This window comes from Gavia stellata, chromosome 4 (genome assembly GCF_030936135.1).
Source record: "Gavia stellata isolate bGavSte3 chromosome 4, bGavSte3.hap2, whole genome shotgun sequence".
NCBI classification, from domain to species: domain Eukaryota; kingdom Metazoa; phylum Chordata; class Aves; order Gaviiformes; family Gaviidae; genus Gavia; species Gavia stellata.
Window position 1 is genome coordinate 33,122,663 of NC_082597.1, and position 23,695 is coordinate 33,146,357.

The following is a 23,695-nucleotide window of genomic DNA, read 5'->3' on the forward strand; positions in this document are numbered from 1 at the left end:
CAACCTCTAAAATCAGCATTGTCCATCCACCATCTAAGGGTGAAAGCAGCAAGAAGAGAGGGTGCAGAAGCTCTGCTCATGCTGCTCTGCAGGGTGCAGACTTGGGTGGAAGAAGCACAGAGCATTCTCTATCTCCCACCATTTGATTTCTCCTGTGCTTAGAGGAAAGAGGTTTATTGTTATTACTGCGCTTTCTGTAGAAGGAGGATTGTATCAGTGCTCCCTGATTTCATCTTTTTTTTTTCTTTGTAACAACTTTCTGGTGTGAACTTTAGCTAATCACACACAGCAGAAAACCTACCTGGTGTCAGGAGTATTTTCCAGTTTCCAAACTGCACATTAGCATTCCTATTGTACTAAAAGGATACAGATACGTGGCTCATAGTTCTCCATGGCAAACTTAGGAATTTTTAAATGGATTTAAAGCCAAACCTGAGATTTCAGAAAGGGATTGAAACAAGATAGTGAGCAGAAAAAGAACTAGAGCAACACCTCATTATTTCCTAGAAATGAAGTAAGTGAAGAATGCATCAGTTCTGAGACACAAATGCAAAATACTCAGCCAAATTAGGAAGAAAGGAAATAAGATGGCTAGCAACTGAGGTGCTGTAAACAAGAATGTTTTCCAAGAAAGGAAATGTCCTGGAAAGCTTTGATCAGCTTGGAACTTGCTTACAGATATGTGCTGGCATTTAAGTACCTGAGTTACCACCATAAGAAACAAACAGGAGGATCACACATGATAGCTGGCACTGGGGATATGGACTTATACTTGCTAGTGGATTTGCTAGGATTAGACACTTACCAGACTCTTCTACTCCATTTGTAAGCTAGGAAAACCCAGTGGGTTGTGATTAGATTGTCACAGCGCAATAAACTCAAGTATGAGCCAATTGTCTTGGAAGGATGAACTCCCTGGGAGGCTCATTAGGCTCCATACAGTACCATACTTTAAACAAATGGCTGGGAAGATGACAAAGCTGGGGGATTGCTGATAGCCAACTTGAGCATCCTTATGTTGCTGCTGCAAAACTTGTCCTAAAAGGAATCCGAATTGTTCGTAGATATTGAGACAGGGGTCAGAGCCAGCATCAGTCAGTGTTGGCAGAAAGAGATCAAAAGATTTACAATTCTGGCATAGCAAGATACCCATGAGGACTTTTAAGATAAAGCAGGAATGGACCAATTTGTAAATGCTCAATTGGACTTGCAGTCAGTATCACTGAAAGAGAGACAAAGATATTCAGGACAAACCCACCCAGTCTGGATGTGAGTGGCTGTTGTGCTGCTGGAATTACATTATGTGATGGTAGTGTATACGTCACACTCTGGTACCAATGAGGTGAAAGGACTAAAAGCATCACAGCCCCCAGTAAATCTGTGTTAAACATGGCTGTAAAATTTGTCCTTGTAAGAAAAACAGAAGATACTGGTGCTAGAGAGTAAATAAGCTAATGGACGTGCACTTCTTTAATAACGTTTCTGAACCTACTAGTCTTGAGATAGAAACATCATATATTTGGTTTGGAATGTTGGCAGTAATACAGAAATTAAGGGGACAAAGTCACTTAAATGGTGCAACAGTGAAAAAATACATTAAAAAACCCCAAAGAATGTTGTGAAGACAAAGCTGGACAAAAGAAAGCATCACTGATGTCTGGTCCTACATATTCAGTCTGAGACAACTACCTTTCAGTAAGAGGGACGGAAGAAAATAAGATGTTAAAAACAGGCACAAGCAGGTGGTGTTGTTTAGTCAACAGGTCCTTATCCAAGGGCAGAGACCTTCGTACCATCTACGTACTGAAGTAGCTTTTGAGCAACAGCAAAAAGGGAAGGATTGGTTTCTGCTGTGAGAGCCAGTATCTCTGGGGAACTACAGCTTTTAAAAAAATCTCGTCTATCTGAGATAGATAGGAAAAGATTCTTATTTCTAGCTGAATGCTTCTTACAAACAGCAAAAGTAGATATCCTTGAGAAGGAATAGCAATGGGTCGAGGTAACTGTTGTTGTTGCATATATGAAGAAGAGTAGGTTGAAGTTTGCTCTCAGAATTGAAGGGGTTTCTTTGGAGGGAGGTTGGGTGTTAGTTGATGTGGATGTGCGAAGGAGACCAGCATAATTGCCTAAAAGATTTTCCATCTCTGATTGTTCTCATTTTTAGGCAAAGGCACAAGTGATTGCTTCAATACAATGACATAGCTTGCAGGAGCATGTAGAACCACATCAGCAGTCCACCATGCCAGGATTAGCATTTCAGAGTGAGAAAGGCAGAAAGGCAGCCATTGTGTTAGCCTGCTTGTGTCTGATGACTCCAGTTTTAATGCATGTAAATGCTCGTGCTGACAGATTGGGGCAGTATTAAGACCAGTACATGGGAGAAGTTGCTAAGGGTTGAGTTGACCCTATATGAAATTACGAAGTACTCTGACACTCTTCACTTAGAAACCACTGAGCTTCTTTATTTTACTTTTTGCTCAGGAAGTTAGTGCTTGTCACTAAATCAACAGACAACCACATGAGGCATGTGCAGGTGAAATCTTTCTGTGGTCAGTTTTTATGAAGCTCTTTGTGTCCAGACAATGAAAGGATCAGAGGTCCTGCAGGAAACAGCAGCCACAAAAGAGCATAGTATTTTGAGAAGCCATGTGAGATTTTTCCCGTCTGATGCCTCTGTGAAACTTGGAGCGTGAGGTAGAAACTACACACCTGCTGTTTTGATTCCTCCTATGCTCTAGAAAATAGGACTTCTGGAAATTAGAAGATTCATATGAAAGTTGCTTTACTCCATCATCAGTATCTCCTCCTAAGCGCAGCAACCCATAGTGCTCTGAGCGTTGGTTAATACTCAGGGCAAAAATGAATACTCTTAAGTTCATGTTCTGCTTTCTAGACCCAAGGGACAGATTTTCAGTCAGAATAAGGAAATAAATGTGTGTGTGTGTGTATGCATGTTGAATGTAAGTGCTAATTTATGGGTATGCACAGCCGTTCATTTAAATGTTTTGATAAGTATTTGCACTCATAAATCTGTTAACTGTAAATGTAGATTGGTCCTTTAAGTTTACCACTGGCTCGATCCAAACCCACTGAAATTGCTAAGGTTTCCTATTGACCTGAGCATTTCTGGATCAGATGCTGTCAGCTTTTTTCACAAACGACTAAAACTGGGCCTTGAAGAGAGAAAAGCTAGAAAACTTTGGGAATTGGCCACAAGTAAGGTTTTGTTTAGACCTCTTCTCACTGAACACTTAAAACTCCCATAGGGGAGAATTTTATTCTGTTCTCTTAATTTCTCTTACTGTATCTGAGCATTGCAGCAGATGCAATACAGAGGTAACATACTGGTTTATTCTTCCAGTAACACTCATCCCATCGTGATGAGGGAAGGTATTTCACGCTCAAATTCAGATTTCCTGTTTCTGTGACATAATGCTTTCTAAGTGGTTTATTTTATTGGTATTTTTTCCTTAGAACAAAAGAAGGAGTAATCTTGTTCAAATTAGCAGCCTGAGTGAGGCTGTTTATCTGAATGAAGTTACTCGAACACATAAGTATTTGTGGGTTGAGGCCCTCATGGGTCACTAAAATGTGGTCTCCAGTGACTTTCTGAAAGGCCCACCACTGCTGTAATAGGCCAAAAGAGACCTGCCTGCCCTGTGAATTCATATTTAAGGCCTTTTCAACACATGGATTATTTAACCAGTAAACCAAACAGATCTGTCTATCTTGTAAATACATATTTAGGGCCTTTTTAACATGAGGATTACTGAGCTGATAGCCTGTAACAGCTCCCTTCAGAGCTGTGATAGCCTGCAAACACGCCTGTGCAAGCATTACAGGCACTTGTGGCAAAGCAATTGGAGCTCCTGCTTCAATTGCTAACACCTGAATAAACAGCTTTTATGGAAACAGCTTCTGTGCACACACTGCCAGCGCTTCTGATCGCTGCAGTCAGGCTCTTTTGTTTTGTTACCTGATGAGTGTTTCTGTACAACGAAGCTAAGCCGGAAGACGGATGTGTAACTATCAAAATGGAAAACATTTCTTAGACAAAAGTTTTCTAGAAATTCCTTACATGTAGCATGGAATTTCTCTGCACAGCTATTAAGTCATGTTTTTTATTTAATAGTATAAAGGGGTGAGAGAGAGAGAGAAACCTTGTTTTGGCAGGGATCACTCAAGCCAAGTTCCAGCCATGTTCAGCATGACAGTGATGTGAAGGGGCAGAACACTGTGATACCTCTGTGACTTGCTGTCGGGTTGTGCTTGTTTCTTCCTTATTTCCTACTGCGATTGAGTTCTTTTGTTCCTGAGCTTCCTAAAACTTGGGATAAATCAAAAAAGAGCCTTTGGCAAATAAAAGGCAATTTTTGAATTCAGCAACTACCGGATGTAATTTAAAAGAGAAGGCTTCAAGAAATAAGGATCCTAATAAAGACGTGGGTGTTGCAGTGTAGAAGAGCTGAAATGGTGGACAAGGTTGTGTCTTTCCATTGCCGTCAGACCTGGCTGGTGTGGTAAGGGGAATGTGAAAAGGCGTGCTGGTAAGTGTGGTGTAGATTTCCCTTGGAAAAGCAGATACTTCTCACCACATGCCTTACCTTATGCAGCTGCTGTTGTGGTGGAGGGACTGATCTGACAGCTCAGAGAGGGCTTAGATAAACTGGGACTTACCGTGTTACATTTATTTTCTGACCATCAGTTCGTAAATGCCTAGCAGTTATGGCTGAATCGTGGATGCCCCATGGTGTAGAGACACTTTACTGACACCATTATTCTCATTTTTTGTGGCAATTCTTAATATTATATAGCATCTGCTGTTAGGAATTATCATGAAGGAAGTCAACAGCTCTGTGTGTGCCTGTGATCTGTGGTCTTGGTTGCTTAGGAGAGTCTTTCTGGTTTGTGGGGTCTTGGGGTGGTTTTTCTTTTTCCATTCCTACCTATCGTATCATACAAATCCAGAGAAAAAAATGGACTGTATTTTAAGCTGTTAATTGAAAAGCTTGTGAGGAATTCTCCTGGACAAGTAAATAGATTATTAGAGTCATTTCAGTTGGACCTGAGAAAACACTACAGTGATCGGGGCTTCCAAAACCCTTCCTCAAGATTTTTTCCTTTTAACTCAAAAGGAGTTCTGAACTGCTAACACCTGGCCTGTGATCCAGCTGACTGTCACTACGGCCTAAAAATGGAAAAGGTCTCAGTTAAAATGGAGAAGTGGCACTGGAATATTTTTTGCTGTAATTCTTTGAATAACACTGTATAATAATTAGAAGAAGACTTTTAGCATGCATTTGGCATACTGCAGCACAAGATTATGTATTTCACTGGCATTTTTATTTTTAAAACGCCTGGGGATTTAAGTCAGCATAATTGACACATAGACAATAATAAATATGTAATTTCTCCCTAACTGTGGCCAATTGTACACTGTAAATGAGCAAAGGAGTGGTAAAAGGAGCAGTCCTTTCCTTTTACTTCTTCATCTGTCTTTTAAGGATTAAAGTTACTTTTCAAGTATAAATTAATTAAACTTAACACCATTCCACTGAGGTTCTTCGGTGTCACTATGCCCTGTGTTGCTACAGGAATTCACAAGCAGGTGAACTAAGGACAGTCATATTGAGAGACTTGCCAAGTCAGTCAGTGACAGAACTGGCAGTAAAACCCAGGAGCCTTTACTTGTAATGCAACTGGTTTTTTGGCCATTAAATCACTCTTCTTCCTTGCTAGTCATTGGATCATTTAGATGGAGGAGGATGTCAGGGTAGTTTCTGCCACAGTTGTTTGTTAATTTTGAGTGTGTTACTGTATGTCATCACAAAATTCTGACATTCAAAGCAGATGAAGTTGCTGTCACCTCACCTCCCCTAAGTAATGAAAATCCCAATTTAGGGATTTGAATTGTGTCCACAACTACAGAGGATCGTGAAAGAGTGGGGAGAAAAAGACACAGAACTGACATAGGCAAATTTATCAAGGTTATTATCATTTATTGTGTTTTAAAACAGGAGGAAAATATATCAAGTCAGTGATATTCATTTTGTTTCATGATTTCATAAAACAAACACAGGGTTACTCCTCACTTCACCTGAAAGCTAATAAAAATTCTTCCTTGTTGTCAGAGCTTATGTTTTTCCAGGAAAATGAAGAAAAGTGAGCTTAGTTCAGCAGCACTTTATTGTTGGGCAATTTTACAACATATGGTATGTGTTTTTCACTCGGCAAAGGAAGAGAAAGGTGCTGGCAATTATTTCATGTTTATGGAAATCTGTGGATTATAAATCTTCTGTTTTGGAAAAATTATTTGTTTAGACAGTTTTTATACTATTATACCACATACCTGCATATATGCTTTACAGTGAAAATTTTTCTAAGGGTTTTATTAATGCTATTTTTCATATGCCTTCTGCTTGAAAGTTCGTGTAGTCTGTCTTAGAGACATGGAATCTAGCTATACAGACAAAAGATGGGAGAAAATAATTCCCTTTACCTATTCTTTTAAAAACAACCTAAGTCGTGTTAACCAGCTTATTATAACATCACCATTTTAAAGCTTAGTATGCTAGGAAATTAAAGAGCATAGGAAGCAAGGGCCAAATCCCCCTAGCAAGAGGGAACCTTTTACAAGAAAATGGAGTTTAAAGAAGGTTTCAATATTATGCATGCTGGGCCTTCAGAGGAGAAATCAAAAAAGCAGGAGAGGTCTTTTCTCTGGAAGTTTGCTTTTTTATTTAATGAGGCAGCTCTTCAAAGAGAATGTGATAGTCATTCCTGGAGGGCATGGTTTGGTGAGCAGGAATACAGGTGAAACTCTGTTGTGCATCAAAAAAGCAGATGACGAGTTTGCTTTGTATTTCATCTCAGGATTTCATCAATCTATACAAGTATGTGTTTGGGGGTGGAGGACATTTCCGTGTGCAACAGAAGTTTGAACAGCTGAAACTCAGCATGGATACAGTGCCCATAGACCTCATTTTGGTGCCAGGAAAACAAAAATGTGTTTTAAAAGTCATTGCCTATCGCTTCATGTGCTTGATTTATAGGGACATGTATGTGATTAAAATTTGCATATTTTAACTATACATATTTTAATATGTATGTATCTCAAAGTAAACAAGAGCATGGATGGGGTGGAATTTTAGCTCAGTGCTTTCTAAGAATTTCTAATTTTATAAGCTCAACTTTAAATTTAGCTTTTTCATAGTATTTTGCCTTTACTGTGTCTGAAAGGCATAAACTGAATTACAGGAAGGTATATTTCTCAAAACTGTCTAAAATTGAAAAATTACATTTTCAACTTGATTTTAATTAATATTCAAAAATAGCCTTCACACAGTTGTAGATCAAGGCTGTCCAAACATGTGGAATTGTAACTGGTAAGTAGTTTGAATCTACAGCTACGTGTTCTGCTGTCCAGATAAATGCTCACTGCAGCAGATGTTGGTACATCTGTTATGCCTCCCCATTTCGATTGGCTGGCTGGGTGTTTAGAAAGTGCTGATGAGGCAGATAAATCTTCTGACACGTTTCAGGCCGAAAGCAGGCAGGCAGCAGTAATAATGATGTTTACAGAGCCAAGTGCTGGGCAGAAACATTTTGAAATGCAATAAAAATAAAGTATGATTTTACCTGCAACTGGTGAAATTTATTGTAAAAAGTAAAAGCTAATTATGCCAAGTGATTCTCAGCTGATTTGAACTGCAGATATGACACTGCAGCCCATAAACCTCTGGACTTCATGTATCTAAGGTTTGTTGGCTAGAAAAAGGCACCTGCTACAGTTTAGAAAGAGGTCTGAGCTATGAAGGGGCTCTTTAATAAACTTAGGAGAGTTGGGAATCAGGTTTAGAAACAGCTGCAGCATATGCATTTTTTGGAAGAGGAAGAGCTATCTACTGGGGGCTTGAAGTTCCTGATCTCATCATAATTCTTACTTTCAACTGGTTTTCCTCTACCCTTTGAAACGTATCAGATTTGATTGTTTTCATACCGTTAAGAGTCAGGAAAACTCCAGACATTGGGGTCTTCTCCTGGGAAGGTCCATGATGTATCAAAGAGCATTCATGTACAGAAGGATACATCTGACAGTCTCAAGTGCAGAGACTAGTTTCCAAGTACATAGAGCTTTTGCAGGTGTTGGCTCCCTTCCAGATCTTAATCTCCAACACAGTGAGTGGCAAACAGAAATGTAGGAGAAGTTACTCTAAAGATTTTAGCACTGATGTCATGTCCTAATATTGTCCCATTCCCTTTGGTAGATGTCACCACTAAATTTTCCAAAGTGCTTTCAAGTGCCACTATTTGACACAAGTCCAGAAATTGCAGAGAGAGCCTATCGTAGAGGGGCAAAGAAGTGGATGCTGATTATATAGCTGATATAGTTGTAGTTGGTAATAGAGTTTATAGTATACAGTCTACAACATCTCTGGACAATTATCCCAGTGTTTGGCTACCCTCATGGTAAGAAGCACTTTCCTGATAGCTAATTGGAATTTCCTGAGTAGCAACTGGCGCCTGTTGTCTCGTGTGGCTGTTGCAGTGCACCTGCAGGAAGAGTCTGGTTCTGACTTCTCTGACCCTTGCATTTGGTACTTGAAGGAAGCAATAAGATCTTATTAAGAAAGTACTTCTCTTCAAAAGGCTAACCAAATGCAGTTCTCCCAGCCTCCCCTCAGAGGAGATGTGCTCCAGCCCCCTAATTAGTTAATGGACTTCTCCTACCTGATAACCAAGAGAAGGTCCATTCTAACATTTTCTGTCAAAGCCATTTTCATTGGAAAATGGACTGGGGAGCAAATTCTGAAAAGCCCCAAGACCAAAAAATACTGACTCGTAAAGTTTAAAGAGTTTCTTTGCCCTTCTCCCCCTACTTAAATGGCTCAGAGCAGTGATTCCTTAGTTGTACCTCTTATTTTTCAATGTTGAAATTCAAAGAGTTTCAATATGGGGGTCAGGTTAGGAGCTTTAATGAAAAGTCAGAATTTTTTTCTTCAAATACATGTAATAATAAATCTCTTTCTTTTATTTTTGTCAAAATTGTCCAAAAGCAAAGGACTCCTTTGGAATATAGAGGCTGTGAGCCAGTGTGACATTTTGGTGTATTCACGCACACTACACGATGGAACAGTTTCTACTCCAGTCTTCTTATCTCATTTTACCATAAGGTTCAGTTTCTGTCTTGTCTGTGATATTGCCACCTACTTTATTCAATGAGAAGAAAGTGAGAATGTAGACTCTAAGATTAGTGAAAAGGAAACCCTTCCCTGCATATCATCAGCTAGTTAATTATACTTTAAACTCTTCTCATATATTTGCAACTTCACACTTACATTGAGTGAAAGACCGAAAGCGAGGGCCAAAGGTGACTGCTGAGAAATACTATATATAAGCAGTTCATCATGGATCTCTCTGCTCAGAAAGCAAGAATTCATGATTTTCTCAAGTGCAGAACATACCAGAAGGGGTGTTGGGTCTCAAGTAGGCGAAAACTTACATGCATATATAACGTAGGAAAATATATGTATATAGTTAAGTACTTCTAATAAATTAGCATTCATACTGCACCATGGGGAAAGAACAGAAATAAAGAGAATGAATAGGGAGGTGGAAGAATTAGGGAGAGAAGTAAGACCATGGCTTGCTTGAAATAACAAAGTATGCTGAGGACATTTTACTTTCCAGTAAGTGTGATCATCCAGACAATAGGGAAAAAATGTTTTTTAATAGCTTTTAGGGTACTTTATGTTTAATGCTTCCCATAAGGGTTGATTTTTGGATTTATCTTTTTGACAAGGACCTGTAGATTTGGTATTATGCATGCTAGCTAAGGGGGAAAACTCCAGTTTGAGTGGACATTTGTGACTTTCTGAAGGATATACTGTCAGTTGATGAGCCTTTTTGCAGCCAGGAAGCCTGTAATCTGTAAAGTGGGTTTTTTTTCCCTCTTTGACTTCCTTATGAGTTACATTCACTGTAAAGTCCACCACATGTCTTTAAGCTCAAGGCTTAAAATATCCTTTAAAAGCAAGTTAGAAAGGCCACACCAAGCCTGCAAGGCCTGCAGAATTAAAAGTTGTGTTTATCTCATCCCCATATGCTTAGGCCCTTCCTCCCACTGCAATTTGATCATCGCACAGTGATCAAAGGTTTCTCACGTTCGTAGTCCAGCTCCATCGTTCATCCAGCCCAACCCGTTCCCCCATCTGCTCTGCAACTGCTCTCCACCCCCCGTCCTCACCCGTCGGGAGTCTCAGCTGACACTTGGGTGTCTTCCTTCTCCCACGCACAGCCATCAGACTGTTACTGATCATCACACATCAGACTGCTGCATATGCACTGGCAGGCTTATCATGCCTTAAGTTACTCCATTGTTTCATTTCCAACATAGAAGTGTAGTGAACACCAAAAATTTTCTCTCCAAGCTGCAGCAAGAGAGTGAATTACCATATCCAATGGAGCTTCTTCATTATCAAAGGATTCACCAGCTACAGGCCAAATTCTGCTCCCACAGTTGCAAGATGATATTTTTTTCATAGGTGCCTATATGTCAGCATATTAATTCTGTTTTTTTTCTGCAACAATTTTTTTTCTTCTTTTTTTTTTTTTTTTTTTTTTTTAACACTTGTATCGTTATCTACAGCATCCTGCTGTCCCAGAGAATTCTTTGTCTGGACACAAAGCAGCCTGTGGCTCTAAGTGTAGCTATAAAGCAGGGATCAGCAGGAAAGTGGGTTTGTTTTTAAATTTTTCTCATTCTATGTTGCATTTGCTTTTGCATTATACACTTGAGAAATGCTTGCTGATATTTTTCCTTTCTGCTTTCATGTAAACAAATCTTGTGTCAGAGATTCTTAAATCTAAACCAGACTTTAAAAAACGAGGATTAAATGAGACTTTAGCCTATAAGGTGGAGCCCTCCACCCCTTGGACAGAGCATTGTTTTTTCCCACCATGTGGAATGGAGATAACCCTCTGTTTCTTTGTGGTAAGCTACCAACCAAATCCATTCTGGCAAATCTGACACCCAATGTGATTTGTCCTTTTCGATGCTGTTTATGAGAAGTCAGGACAGTCTTCTGTCAACATTGATAAGTGAGAAGACAGTGGGTAATGCAATTTTATTTGTAACAGCACAGCTGCCAGCAGTTCCAGCTTGTTTACATCTAGGCTGGATCTGTCTTGCTCCATAGCTTTTCTATTTCCATCCAAATAGCCCCCAAGTACATTGTGGATGTGTCTGTCTATGTAAAATCTGCATTACAGAACATACTGGGAGTGTTAGAGAAGGGAAAAAAGAACTTATTCCTTTAGGTTATTTTCACAACTCAAGAATGTCAGTCACTTTAAAAGTGAAATCTTGAACTCTACCAAATCTCCATAGGCATTTACAGAATGGGTTCTAAAACTGAACTATAATCTGCTAAAATCCTGCAATGCTTGTTACTTTCCATGGTGAAGGTACCAGAGGAGTTAAGAGCTTTGCTTTTCTGATGGAAGCTTTCTTTTTCTGGTGAAAGTGGACAGTGTTTGTAAATTAAATCCACTACAAAAATTTAAATAGAAGTTTATTCGTTGTGAAAAGAATGCAATAGGATCCTGACCCTGCAGTGACCTGTGAAGGGGAGGACCATTTCATTGCACTCTGTTTCATGCTGAATACTTCTGCTACATAGCCTACAATTAGCCTATGTTACGTAGAGATTAATGTATTTCCTAGACAATCATTTTGACAGGAGAGTGTAACTCTTGATGGCGTTAAGATAGGTCTCAGGTCTAGGAAGCCTTTGCCTGTGGTATTACTTGCCCTCAGTCTGGCAGTCCCAGAATCCCAGGCGGTTTTGATCTTTTTTTATTGGTACACTGAAGAAAGCTGCAGTGATAGGTGTTTCCTCTATATAGGCTCTCCTGTGAGCTGTTTCTTTACAGTAGCCCACCCTAAACGTGCAGTTATCATGGAGGTAAAGTGAGAGAGGGGTTTTATGCTTGACTGATCTAGCTCATGACAGAGGCGCTTTTCTGGCAAACTGAAAATTCTTGTTTCCTTTTGCCATTTCTCTTTTTTTGTCATTAAAAGGTAGAGTCCAGAGATGGCTGTAAATGTCACAGCTCTGGTTCTGTGAATTGTGGGGTCATCTGACACTTTTGCTTTCTCATTGTAAGTGTATATCCTATTACTGTGTTTTCAAGACTTGAAGTCATGCTCTTAAATGAATAGTTTGTTGATTGCCAGGGGAGACTCTCTGCAGTGTAACTGACCTGCCTGGCACTCACTTACATACAGATATATACACACTGTATGTGACTATATACTCATATACATAAATTTACACACACATACTACCTCCCCTCCGCACACACAGACATATGCACACACAAGTAAACAATTAAATATTTAACACCCACCCCAAGCCTGAAAACAGAATATATACCTTAAAATTAAATTACTTTGTTAAATGTACATTGGAGGCACCACACTCTCTTCATCTAAACAGAGTGAGGTAGCCATGGGAAAAAAATAATTCCTCATGTTTAAAATAGATTGTTGTGATGACTTCTACTGGCGCTAGGATTTACACATCTTTTTTCTGAGTTTCCTCAAATTACTTCTGGTCATTGTTAAAGACGTAACTGCTAAACAAAGTCTAGCTAAGAGAGTTGGAAACACGATTTGGATAAGGTGAAACGTGATACTTGTTTGAAACACCAAGCGTCTGTTTTAAGTGTGTAGTCTTACCCATTGTACATACCCTGATCATTTGTACGTGACAGTCACAACTCCTACTGCATGATACCAATTCAGAATTTAAATAAATGGTGTTATAAAAGGAAGTCCAAAGAACACCATTTATTCTGGTGATGATGCTTTTTTGTTGCAAACCCAGGCTGTTGTGTCCTCTGTTTTACATCCACATTCATTTGCAATGTATGCTTTTATGTAACGTGATACCATTCTCATAATTTCTGATTTTGAGATGAATTTTTCTTTTTAGTAGCTCCACTGTTAGCTCTCTACCCTTCTAGGATTTCATTAGATTGAACTGTTCCTGTAAGAAGAGTGAAGGGATAGCTCTGGTTCTGTTTGTATTACTTATTTTTATTTCATGAGCAGAATTACTTGCCAGTGACGATGCGTGTGCGGCATTATGAAGATTAAATATTATAGAAGGTAGCAAAGTAAATGACCGGTGATTTGGCAGCCTGGAAAAGGTATATCCTTCTAGTCATGTGGAGGAAGAGACCAAGAAAGTGAATGTGATTAGTGAGATGCTGCCAGGATGCTCAGCTCTTTGAAGCTCTGCTAGATAATGATCCAGCTGCTTACATCACTCCCAGTGATAAGAACTGCAGAGTTGGGATTACTAAACACAGTTATGAGGTTGAGAGCAAGCTTTGTGTCGTTTCCATAGTTTGCAGAAACCACTAGCAAGAAACTGATAAAATCGATCTGACTTTGCAGGACAAACCTTCTTATAGAACAGCCAAAATTCAGCTTTGCGTATAAACTGGAGGTTGATCTCACCCATAAAGATGCAGAAACAAGACAATACTGAAGAGTGAATCTTAATTTTAAGGTGTGTGTGGTCCCTGTAGTCCCTGTGCACTTCCATTTGATGCTTCAGAAGAGTGACACTAGCTCAGATGGATGAGGATTTTTTTTCAGTATAACCAGTTTATTAAAATAAGTGAGACCTTAATGAACTTGCTCAGTTAATTCTTCATTGAGCTGTTCTGTAAATACTCTGTTCTTGGCCTTTTGTACTTCATTCATTCAGTTAATCATTCTGTCAATTATACCATTAGCAAGATGAACAATAAAACAGCTTCTCAGCTATTACTACAGGTAAAAAGGAAAAGCAAAGATAAAAGTAACTACTCTTCTCTTATTTTGCTTTATTATTTTGGTTTTGTTTTCTCTTTTTCTTAAAATTTATGGTAAATACTACACTCTTCCACCTTGGATCATCAGATATTGGCTCCACTCATTGCATTCAATAAGGCTTGATTTCTTCCGAAAGTGCAGTCAAGGCTACAACACAAAATAACTAGACTAGCACAAAGACACTGCTTTACAAGTGCTTGTGAAAGAAACTGAGGAAAATGAGGATGTAATCATAAAACCTGTCAGCTAAACCTTGGTGTATTTTAGCATTTGCAAGCTCTTAGGTCATCCCAGCTATGAGGTAAATTGTGTAGAGTTTGGAGCTCTGCCTGATAATGGTCTGTAAAGTTGTAGAACATAAAGATGTTTCAGCTCACACCTGGGGTTGTTTTAGAATATGCACATGACCACTTATTTAGTGATGGGCAGTAATTCACTAATTGGTGATAACTGCATTGTTCTGGCTGGCTATGAATATAACATTTTATTTTTTGCATTAATAGTCGCAATAATAGCAACTAGTAACAATTTGTAATCTGGTTTTGATCCAAGAGGTACTAATAATCATCCTATGGTACAAAAAAATTGCTGAACCCAGAGAGACCTCCATAGACTGCCTCTCTGAATTCTTTTGCCTTAGAACACATTACATTACTGTGGGCTTTGTAGACTGAATTTGTCAGCCACCTTAGAGACTTGAGCCAAGATACAGCTCTTTCATACATTTTAGGATGAAGATAAAGCATATCTGAATCGCATTGTTTGTTTCACCACACAAGGACTTTTCCAGACTGGCAGCTTTATATCTTTCTTCTGGTGAAGTAGGAATCCTTCTCCAGTACACTGTGGTGACTTCCTTTTCTAAAAGCTATACACGTACTGTTGACTTGGCTCCTAATTTAAAACCTGGCAATTTCATACTTGTAAACAGCAAAACTTCCCTTCTCCTTTCTGTCTTTTTTTCCCCCATTCAGGAGAATTGTTCAAAGGGGAGAGGAAAGAAAGCATGGTGTTTTGGTTTTACAGGCTGGACTATACTGATATATAACCAGCATGAAAAACTGACATTTTTTTCCTCTAAAGATAATGGAGTTAAATCAGAAAAGGTAGATGCTAGTTAATGCTAAAAAATGGAATAGTTGACTGTATCATAAACAGAACATGTTTAGGATCCTCTATCTTACCATGTCATAAAAATACAAATCCTGAACTATGAATCACAGGTTCTTTTACACTGAAGAGTAACACTTCAGTGGCAACAACCCCATGCAACGCTACAGGCTTGGGGAAGAGTGGCTGGAAAGCTGCCCTGCAGAAAAGGACCTGGGAGTGTTGATTGACAGGTAGCTGAATATGAGCCAGCAGTGTGCCCAGGTGGCCAAGAAGGCCAACGGCATCCTGGCCTGTATCAGAAACAGTGTGGCCAGCAGGAGTAGGGAGGTGATCGTGCCCCTGTACTTGGCGCTGATGAGGCTACACCTCAAATACTGTGTTCAGTTTTGGGCCCCTCACTACAACAATAACATTGAGGTGCTGGAGTGTGTCCAGAGAAGGGCAACGAAGCTGGTGAGGGGTCTGGAGCACAAGTCTTATGAGGAGCGGCTGAGGGAGCTGGGGTTGTTCAGCCTGGAGAAGAGGAGGCTGAGGGGAGACCTCATCGCTCTCTACAATTACCTGAAAGGGGGTGGCAGAGAGGTGGGTGTTGGTCTCTTCTCCCAAGTGACAAGTGACAGGACAAGAGGAAATGGCCTCAAGTTGCACCAGGGGAGGTTTAGGCTGGATATTAGGAAAAATTTCTTTACTGAGAGAGTGGTGAAGCACTGGCACAGGCTGCCCAGGGAGGTGGTGGAGTCACCCTCATTGGAGATGTTCAAGGAACGTGTGGACGTGACATTGCGGGACATGGTTTAGTGGGCATGGTGGTGTTGGGTTGATGGTTGGACTTGATGATCTTACAGGTCTTTTCCAACCTTAGTGATTCTGTGACTAATTAAAATTAATCTGGGATTTGACTATGTCTTGACGGTGAGATGATTTTCTCGTTGTAATGAGGACTTAAATGTTAATCTAAATGATCACACACCATCCATTTAGGAAAAATACTGTTGCGTTTTGATTCCATGCTGTCCTTTCTGATGGTGTTACCAGAGTTCATGGAACCCATTACTCTGATATACTGTACAGGTGAAGGGAACTCAATTGCTATTACGATTTTGATAGTCTCTCTTGGTCCTTTTAGTGATGTGCAACAATTGCTATAAAGGCAGACAGGGAATATTGGAAGGATGTAGAGCGTTTATAATATTTCTACAATCCCTTTCAAACACTCTGTAATCATTTATTCTTTTGTGTCCTACTACGCTGGTGGTGTTTGCATTGTTTTCAGCTTATAGATAAGGAAAACAAGTCACAAAAAGTTACATGAGGTGACTGCACCAAAGCAGTTACAATTAAACAGGTAATAGGGACTTAAAGGTAGAAAACACCTGGAAACCTGGTAACAAACTGTCTTATGAGGCAAGATCTTACTAATTTTTTTCAAAATTATGATTAATTTGAGAAGATGATAGGGAAATTTCCCTTTCTCAGTATAGAGAATCATTCAGGGAAGAATCTCAAATATATGCCCAGTAGTTTAAAGTACACCCCGTGATTTTTCAGAAAATTTATCTTGATCTTGCAACCAGTTACTTGTATCAATAAGTTCATCCTCTGTCATTTGCAATGGTAGCTTTTTTTAAGGTTTCCTTATTAAAGGTTTCCATTCTGAAAAAGGGTCAGTCTGTTTCCATACACAAATAAATTGCAAAGGGGATTGGCAAGTTTCCTTGTCAGGATAGTCTCAGGGGACTCCTAGTCCTAGGACATCATGTTTGGACATGAGGTAGCCAAATGTAGAGTTTACCTTAGTCATGCTATAGAATAATGTTGAATAATTTATTAGCTTTTGTTAGTTATACTGATCTACAGTACATACAGTAAACTAGTATTACTGCATTTCACAGACAGTAAGTCATGAGTGGACAAAAATGAAAAATGGACATAGAATGAGATGAGACAATATTATAGTGTCTAGCAACTGGACTCTAAACCCTTTAAAGCTGGGGCAGTGTTTTTCTCCTTAAACCTCTGTTGCACTAGAGCAGCCCAAGAGTTACAGTTCTGTGGAAAGAATTCAATCAAAATCTTCGCTAGTTCTGTGAATATAGTCAAATTCAACAAAAATAATATTATCACAGAGAGCGACAGGGATTCCCTGAACCTGCTTACTCCTGGCAGTTCCTGGGCAAGGGACACATCAGATCGCAAGTTTATTTTGAGTTTCAAAGCCACCCAGTTGCCTCCAAACACTGAAAGTTCTTGTATGGGCTTTGAGCATCTCCTACCTTGGGAAGAAGGTAACTAGCCATTCATCGCAACTAATTTGTATGGAGCTCTAATTTTTTGTTTGCCTTATTTCCCACCAATACAAAAAATTCTTCTCATCACACAGAAGTGTGAGAAGGCAAGACAAACAAAGGATCAGAGGATGACAAAGAGGAAGGAAAACAAAGTGGCAGTGATAATAGGTTATTTGGGTAGTGCCCAGCTGTATGCGTGGTTCATACACAGTGACGCACTCACTTTAGTAGATGGGACTTCCTGCTTACATGGCAGTAATTTCTTTACAGATTTCTATAGGTGAGACAACAAGATGGGTTATAAGGTGAGAGTAAAAGGAAGGTGATGCAGGGGCTGTGTGGACATAAGCGCTTACTGAGAATGGGAATGTTTGGGGGGAAATGGGAGAAAAGGGGGAGTGAGACTGCTCTCTGTGAATATGAGTGAGGGGTTGTTTTGGAAAAGAGTGAGCTGAAAAGGGCATTGACGGTGATGACAGAAGGATTGTGTTTGTGGAGAGGGATGCCAGAATGGGATGGTTTGAATAGAGGTGAGAGAGACTGACAGGCAATGATGAGGCAGGAGCAGAGCTCAGCAGCACTATAAATGGGTTGAACAGTATTGTAGAGGCAGTAGCTTATCCTGACAGAAAGTGAAAGTGGGGGAAGGATTCAAAGGTGTGCATGGCTTAGTAGGGACCATTGGCAGAGTGGTCAATGAAGAAAAATGGGGCGGAGTAAGTTTTCCATGTGTGCAGTTATTCCAGCACAGGGTCATCAGATGAATAACTCCTGCCAACATCTTCTGGGTGCGGCAAAAAGAAACTTTACCAATTTCCCTCTTAGGCTATAATCTGTTTTCCAGTGTGTGGAGGGAAAATGTGAAGAGTTTAGAACTCTTTTTGCCCCAAAAAGACTAAGAACAGTCACTGAAGGGTTCATGGTCTGTTTTCTAACTGACCATCAGCTTTACTCTTTGTAATCTAGCTTTTAGTAGAAAGACTCACTATAACTGCAAACTGATATAAACTTTTACAAGGTCTCCTTTAATAGCCATTAACCTCTTTTCAGCAGTTCTAGAAAGCCAACAGCCCAGTTGATGACATTTATAATCTACTTCTCTACCACCTGAGAGAAATGACAGTATTAACCTAGCCTTCCCTCCCCAAAGAGGTGACAGCTCCTTGTTTGGTCTTATGTCTCCTGAGGCTGACAGCCTGTAAACTGCTTTTCCATCATTGAAGCAAATGATGGCCTTTAACTGGGAGCCAGAGGCTACAGCCGCTACTCTGTCACTTTAGAGGATGACCAATATAACCAGTTTTCAGTCCTTCAGGAGCATGACCTGTACCTCTTCGCTGACTTTTCTATGTCTGAAGAAGTGAGCTACCTTGGAAATTTGCATCCCAGTCTTTCAAGACAGGATAGTCGTTACTCTAATTTCCATGTCTATCTTTTAACCAAATTATTTTTGGCAAACAATTTAAAGTATTGTCTTGACTGTGGAAATGCACTGATTTATTGTTCTGCCCACACAGAGAAAAAAAGCAGCAAGTCAAAGATCTAGCAATTTGGCATTGATTTCTGTCACTTGGCAGCAGAATACTCTTCGTGTTGAGAGGCGGCTGCCCCCAGAGTGCCCAAAAGAGGGGGAGGCTGTCATCTCCCAAGCTCTCTCCTCAGTCCCTCTCCTTCCACCATCTGTCTGTCAGCATACTTCATGAATCCCCAAATATTGTTTCTCACAGATTTTTAAAATGCTGAATTTTGAAGACTGTCAGTTCAGTCCCTACACGCACACACACAATACCCAAAGAGAAAGCAACTCTGTGTGTGTGTGCGCACGCACGCATGTATCTAAAGGGATTTCGGAGAAGGAAATTACATTCTTACAAATTCATTACTGCTGCCAAATGTACTGTTTCTTCTGTTAAAGACCAGTTGGGAAAAAAACCACTAAAAAGCATCTGCCACAAAATGCAATGTCAAATGCTTCTGACCATGATGGTCCAGGTTCTCTAGTTTCTCAGTTGGTGCTCTTCTTTTGAAGTTGTTTCAGATGTGCTTGTTATATACAGCTAAAGATCGGACTTGTGGGCTTTTGCTCTGACAGATGAGTTAGCATTTTATGCGAAATGTTTTTAAATTTTCCAAAGATGTTTTGTCAACCCTGATTTGTTTGAATGTGACCAGGATGCATCGCATTTAAGGTTCCATGAGGTTAGTAGTGCCGATGTGCAGTGGCAGAAAGGCGGTTATCTGGAACGACTTTCAATGCAAAAGCAAGAGACCTCATCCAACTTCTCCCTCACACTGCATGAGTATGATTATGTACTTGAGTCTAGACTGAAAAACATGAAATGTTTATTGGGGCTTTAACACTAAATACCAGTATCTCAGTCATAGATATCTACAGCTTCTAGGTGGCCACAGCCATGCACAGTCATCAGACTATGCAGTCATCGGACTATGCCCCGTACAGTCATTTAGAAAAGAGGTAGTCCCGAGAGTACTGAGTACAGATCTCAGCTCTAAGCTCTGTTACTGGGAGGAGGAATGAAAGCTGTGGGTGGCAACTCAAGCACTCTGCGCAGCCAGGACTGGTGCATCCCAGTCAGAGGATATTAGTCACTGATATTTATCAGCAGCTGGTTCCCAGAGACAGTTTTAGCAAACCTCTTGGATTCCCGGGATGGAGCCTCTAAGGTCATCCTCATTTTCCTTTGCTCTTTCATGCCCTAAGTGGTTAAATTATTCTGCTTATTGAGCCAGGACACTGAAAGGATTCAGTTTGTTTGCAGCCTGAAACATTTGAACAGCTTTGTAGTAACATTTTGAGACAAATCATCCACAAGAACTTCAAGGTTATTCCCAACCAAAGAAATTATGTTGAGAGCAGTCCGTGGGGCCCCTGTCCAGCCTCAGCGCAGGGAGACGGGAGGTTGTGCCAGCAGGACGATGAAAGTCAATGGATTTCAGCTTGTGCACAGCTCCTCATTTGCCTTGATTTAAAGGTCCCAGTCTCAGTCCTTTATGGTGTGTTTAGGCTTTGTTATAGGCCTCCAAGGGACTGCAAGCTTCTTTATTCCTTAAAAGTATACCTTGTTGCTGTAATTGAAGCCATTTTGTTACTGTAATTTCTCCCTAATATTACAGTTCTAGTCAAGTGTTCTTTCCCTCTGGAGGTATCAATTATTATGGGTTTTGAATAGACCTCCCTTCAGTACACATACTTTCACTCCCAATGCCAAAATCAGGTCACTGCAATTCTCTTCCCTAATAAAACATGGTCCCATGTTTCTTCTTTTAAACCCAATGTATAACATGTGTACTGGCAACTAATTCCACTTCTTACCACCCTATTTAAAACTCCTGCCATATTTAAGAAAACCTAAAGAATACTACAGGTTTCATGGTATTTTCTACATTTTCTTAGTTTTCATTAAGACATTGAATGTCCAAAGTCCAGGGAGAAGTTTATAGGGTTTATGCAGGTACTGAACCCATGTAGGTGTGTACGTTGGTGAGGGAGCAGGGTAGCTAGCCATAGTAGTGCCCTTTGTTAAGGACCTTCAGCTGAAATGAAAATAGCATGGGGTTCCTCAGCTAACCCATGTGCGTGAACTGCAGGTTTTTCTGTAAGTTGTGGTATTTCGACCTGTGGTCCCCACAACTCGATCAGACTCAGTAGTGAGTCCTCACTGCTGTGTGCCCTGTGCCTGTTTATGGCTTAGACTGTGTGACATCTAGGGGGATAGGGAGGAACAAACTCTGTATCACAGACTGAGAACTGAAGCAGAAGCTGTTAAGCCTCAAATGTCGCCTGCAGACTCCATGTAAATATATATATCAACTAAAGTTTCCCATTTGCAACCAAGCTAATACTCTGTTACTGGTTTCATCGTGCTTTATTACAATTATTTGTTTCACAGTGTTCAAACCAAGTGCAGCTTTCCAATTTTGTGAATGATTCCCCTGTGAAACCCTAAAGATGCTTAACTCCGATGGGTGTATGTAATAGTTATCTCTGCGCCATCCGCCCTAAAACTTGCACTTTTCATGAGATGCCACTGCTGGGACATCTGGCACTAAAAATATGTTTTCTGCATCATCTCACAACTGAGGAGAATGCCACGGCTGTTCAGCTCCACAGGAGATTCCTTGAAGCATCCTTCTGTTATCTAACAGCTTCTGCAATGAAGCTATGGCACTAAACAGGCCACGGAAGGAATTATGCTATTAATGGAAGGCTGTGTTTTTGCTTTATGTCTTGGATTGCTGTTAGAAGGGAGTGGCACTTGTGTGATGGATTGATTGATGTGTAGCCAGTCTGTCTTATATTCTCTAAATCTATAGTTGGTGTGACAGGACTAAAATGACTATGTAATACGCTGTAAGTCAGCTTCTATTATCCAAAAGCAAAAAAACTGCAAAATCGATGCACAGTCATATTTCTCAAAGTTCTGCATGTCTTACTGAACTGTTTCTATATAGCTTGAACCTGCAATGTACTGGGATTTCCTTCTTAATTCAGAGTATTTTCACAGAATCACAGAATCACTAAGGTTGGAAAAGACCTGTAAGATTTTCCTCCCTAAAGATGCGCACAAAATGTTGTGTCTCAAGACTGGGCAGTATGAATAGATCATACAGTATGAGTATGTCAGCAGCTTGGTGCTCCCTTGTGCTACACAATTTTTTCAACCCTTGGCAAAAGCCACCATATGAGCCTGTGTGTTTTCTTGTAGGAGGTGGAGCTGTGCCGCATTAGCAGCCAGGAGAAGCTGGGGCTGACTGTCTGTTACAGAACCGATGACGAGGAGGACACGGGGATCTATGTCAGCGAGGTAAGGACATGGCGATGGGGAGGAGCACAGGAGATGCCAGGGCATGTAAGAGCAAGTGCTCTGAGACCAGAGTGCAGACTTGTGGGCCATCAGCCAGCACATGTCACTTTCAGTTCATTTAGATTATCAGTTTAAATTATGTTGCCCAAGCAGTGTAATTATTACTAGTGATCTTCTTTAATCTGAATGCTTTTAACTGCAACATCATAGTTAGGGAAGTACAAAGCAGTCTGAGCATGGTCTGAATTTTGAAAGAAATCTGTCCTTATGTGAGAAGTCAGGCCAAGTTTTTAAGGAGAAAAGCGCCTGTTCCACACGTTGCTTGCATTCTCTCCCTGCCATAGCCTTGGTAATCGTAACAGTGGATAATCATTATTTTATTATTTGTGGTTTTGTTACATTTGTGGTATGCACAGACACACCACAGGTGGATGGAGACAGTAGCTTGGGAGAGGAATATGTCAGAAAGACTAATAATTTTTTTTTTGCCATACAAAAAATAGAAAAACATGGCATCCAGCACATGTCACAGAGTGTTAGTGTTTCTCAGGGTCAGTCCACAATACTTCCAGGCACACTAGCTCCCTTTGAGTCTCCAGCCATTTCAAAGAGGTTTGTTGTTCTGGATAAAGCAGAACTCCTGTGAGTCCAAGCTCACTGGTGAGTCCAAGCTCACTGGTGATTGTCCTGCATGAACTGTGTTCCCAATTTGTTGCTTTTGTGACACGTTGAACCAAATTTGGACATTAGGAAAAGGTTCTTCACTGAGAGGGTGGTCCATCACTGGAGCAGGCTGCCCAGAAAAGTGGTCTGGACAACACTCTTAGTCATATGGTTTATTTTTAGGTAGTCCTGTGAGGAGCAAGGAGTTGAACTTGATCCTTATGGGTCCCTTCCAACGAGATATTCTGTGATTCTATGATTCTAAATTCTGAGTGAAGCTCATGGACAGAGAATTCTCCTATATATCAGTGAACAGGGGTGAAGACAAGATTGCTCATTCACAGGCAGCAGCAATGTCAAAGAAGCTGAAAAGCACCTCCTTGGAACAAGAATGAGGAATTTATATAAAACTGCCCAAGAATAAGTCTTCTACCAGTTGTATGAGTGCTGCTGTTAAAGCCTGTTTGACCATGTGAGGACAAAGAAAGTGCAGAAATCTCTTAATACACTCCAGGATTATAAATGAAATGTGCTGGTTTTCCTCCGTGGTAGAAATTTCTCAGACCTTTTTAAGTGATTGTAATTATGTTGTCTTTCATACTTGATTAAGCACTTCAGAATCATTTTTTTTCTATGACAATGCACAAGAAGAAAATAATATCTAACAGCTGTAGAGGATGTAACCTGCAAACCAAATGCTCAACTCAGGTGTTTGGTTTGAAAAAAATAGCTTATGGTATGACGAGGCAAAATAAATGATTTAAGATAACCATCAAGTGAAAGGTGATAGATCGAATTGCCCTGCAATGAATAGTAGGTCATTGCTCAGAGATGAGCTATAATGACTTTGGTAAACTGTTAATGAAGCCCTAAACATCTATTTAGGTTAAACTAACTTAAAATTAACTGACTCAGAC

General features: G+C 40.2%; 1 protein-coding gene across 4 annotated transcripts in view; it reads left to right on the forward strand.

Annotated features, from left to right (window-relative positions):
* PDZRN4 (PDZ domain containing ring finger 4) overlaps positions 1–23,695 on the forward strand; it is a 255,132-nt gene that overhangs the window by 215,314 nt on the left and 16,123 nt on the right. For all 4 annotated transcript variants that reach the window (XM_059816841.1, XM_059816842.1, XM_059816843.1 and 1 more), the window contains one exon: positions 22,017–22,115. In XM_059816841.1, coding sequence (XP_059672824.1) covers positions 22,017–22,115 — 99 coding nt within the window. The remainder of the gene's footprint in view (positions 1–22,016; positions 22,116–23,695) is intronic.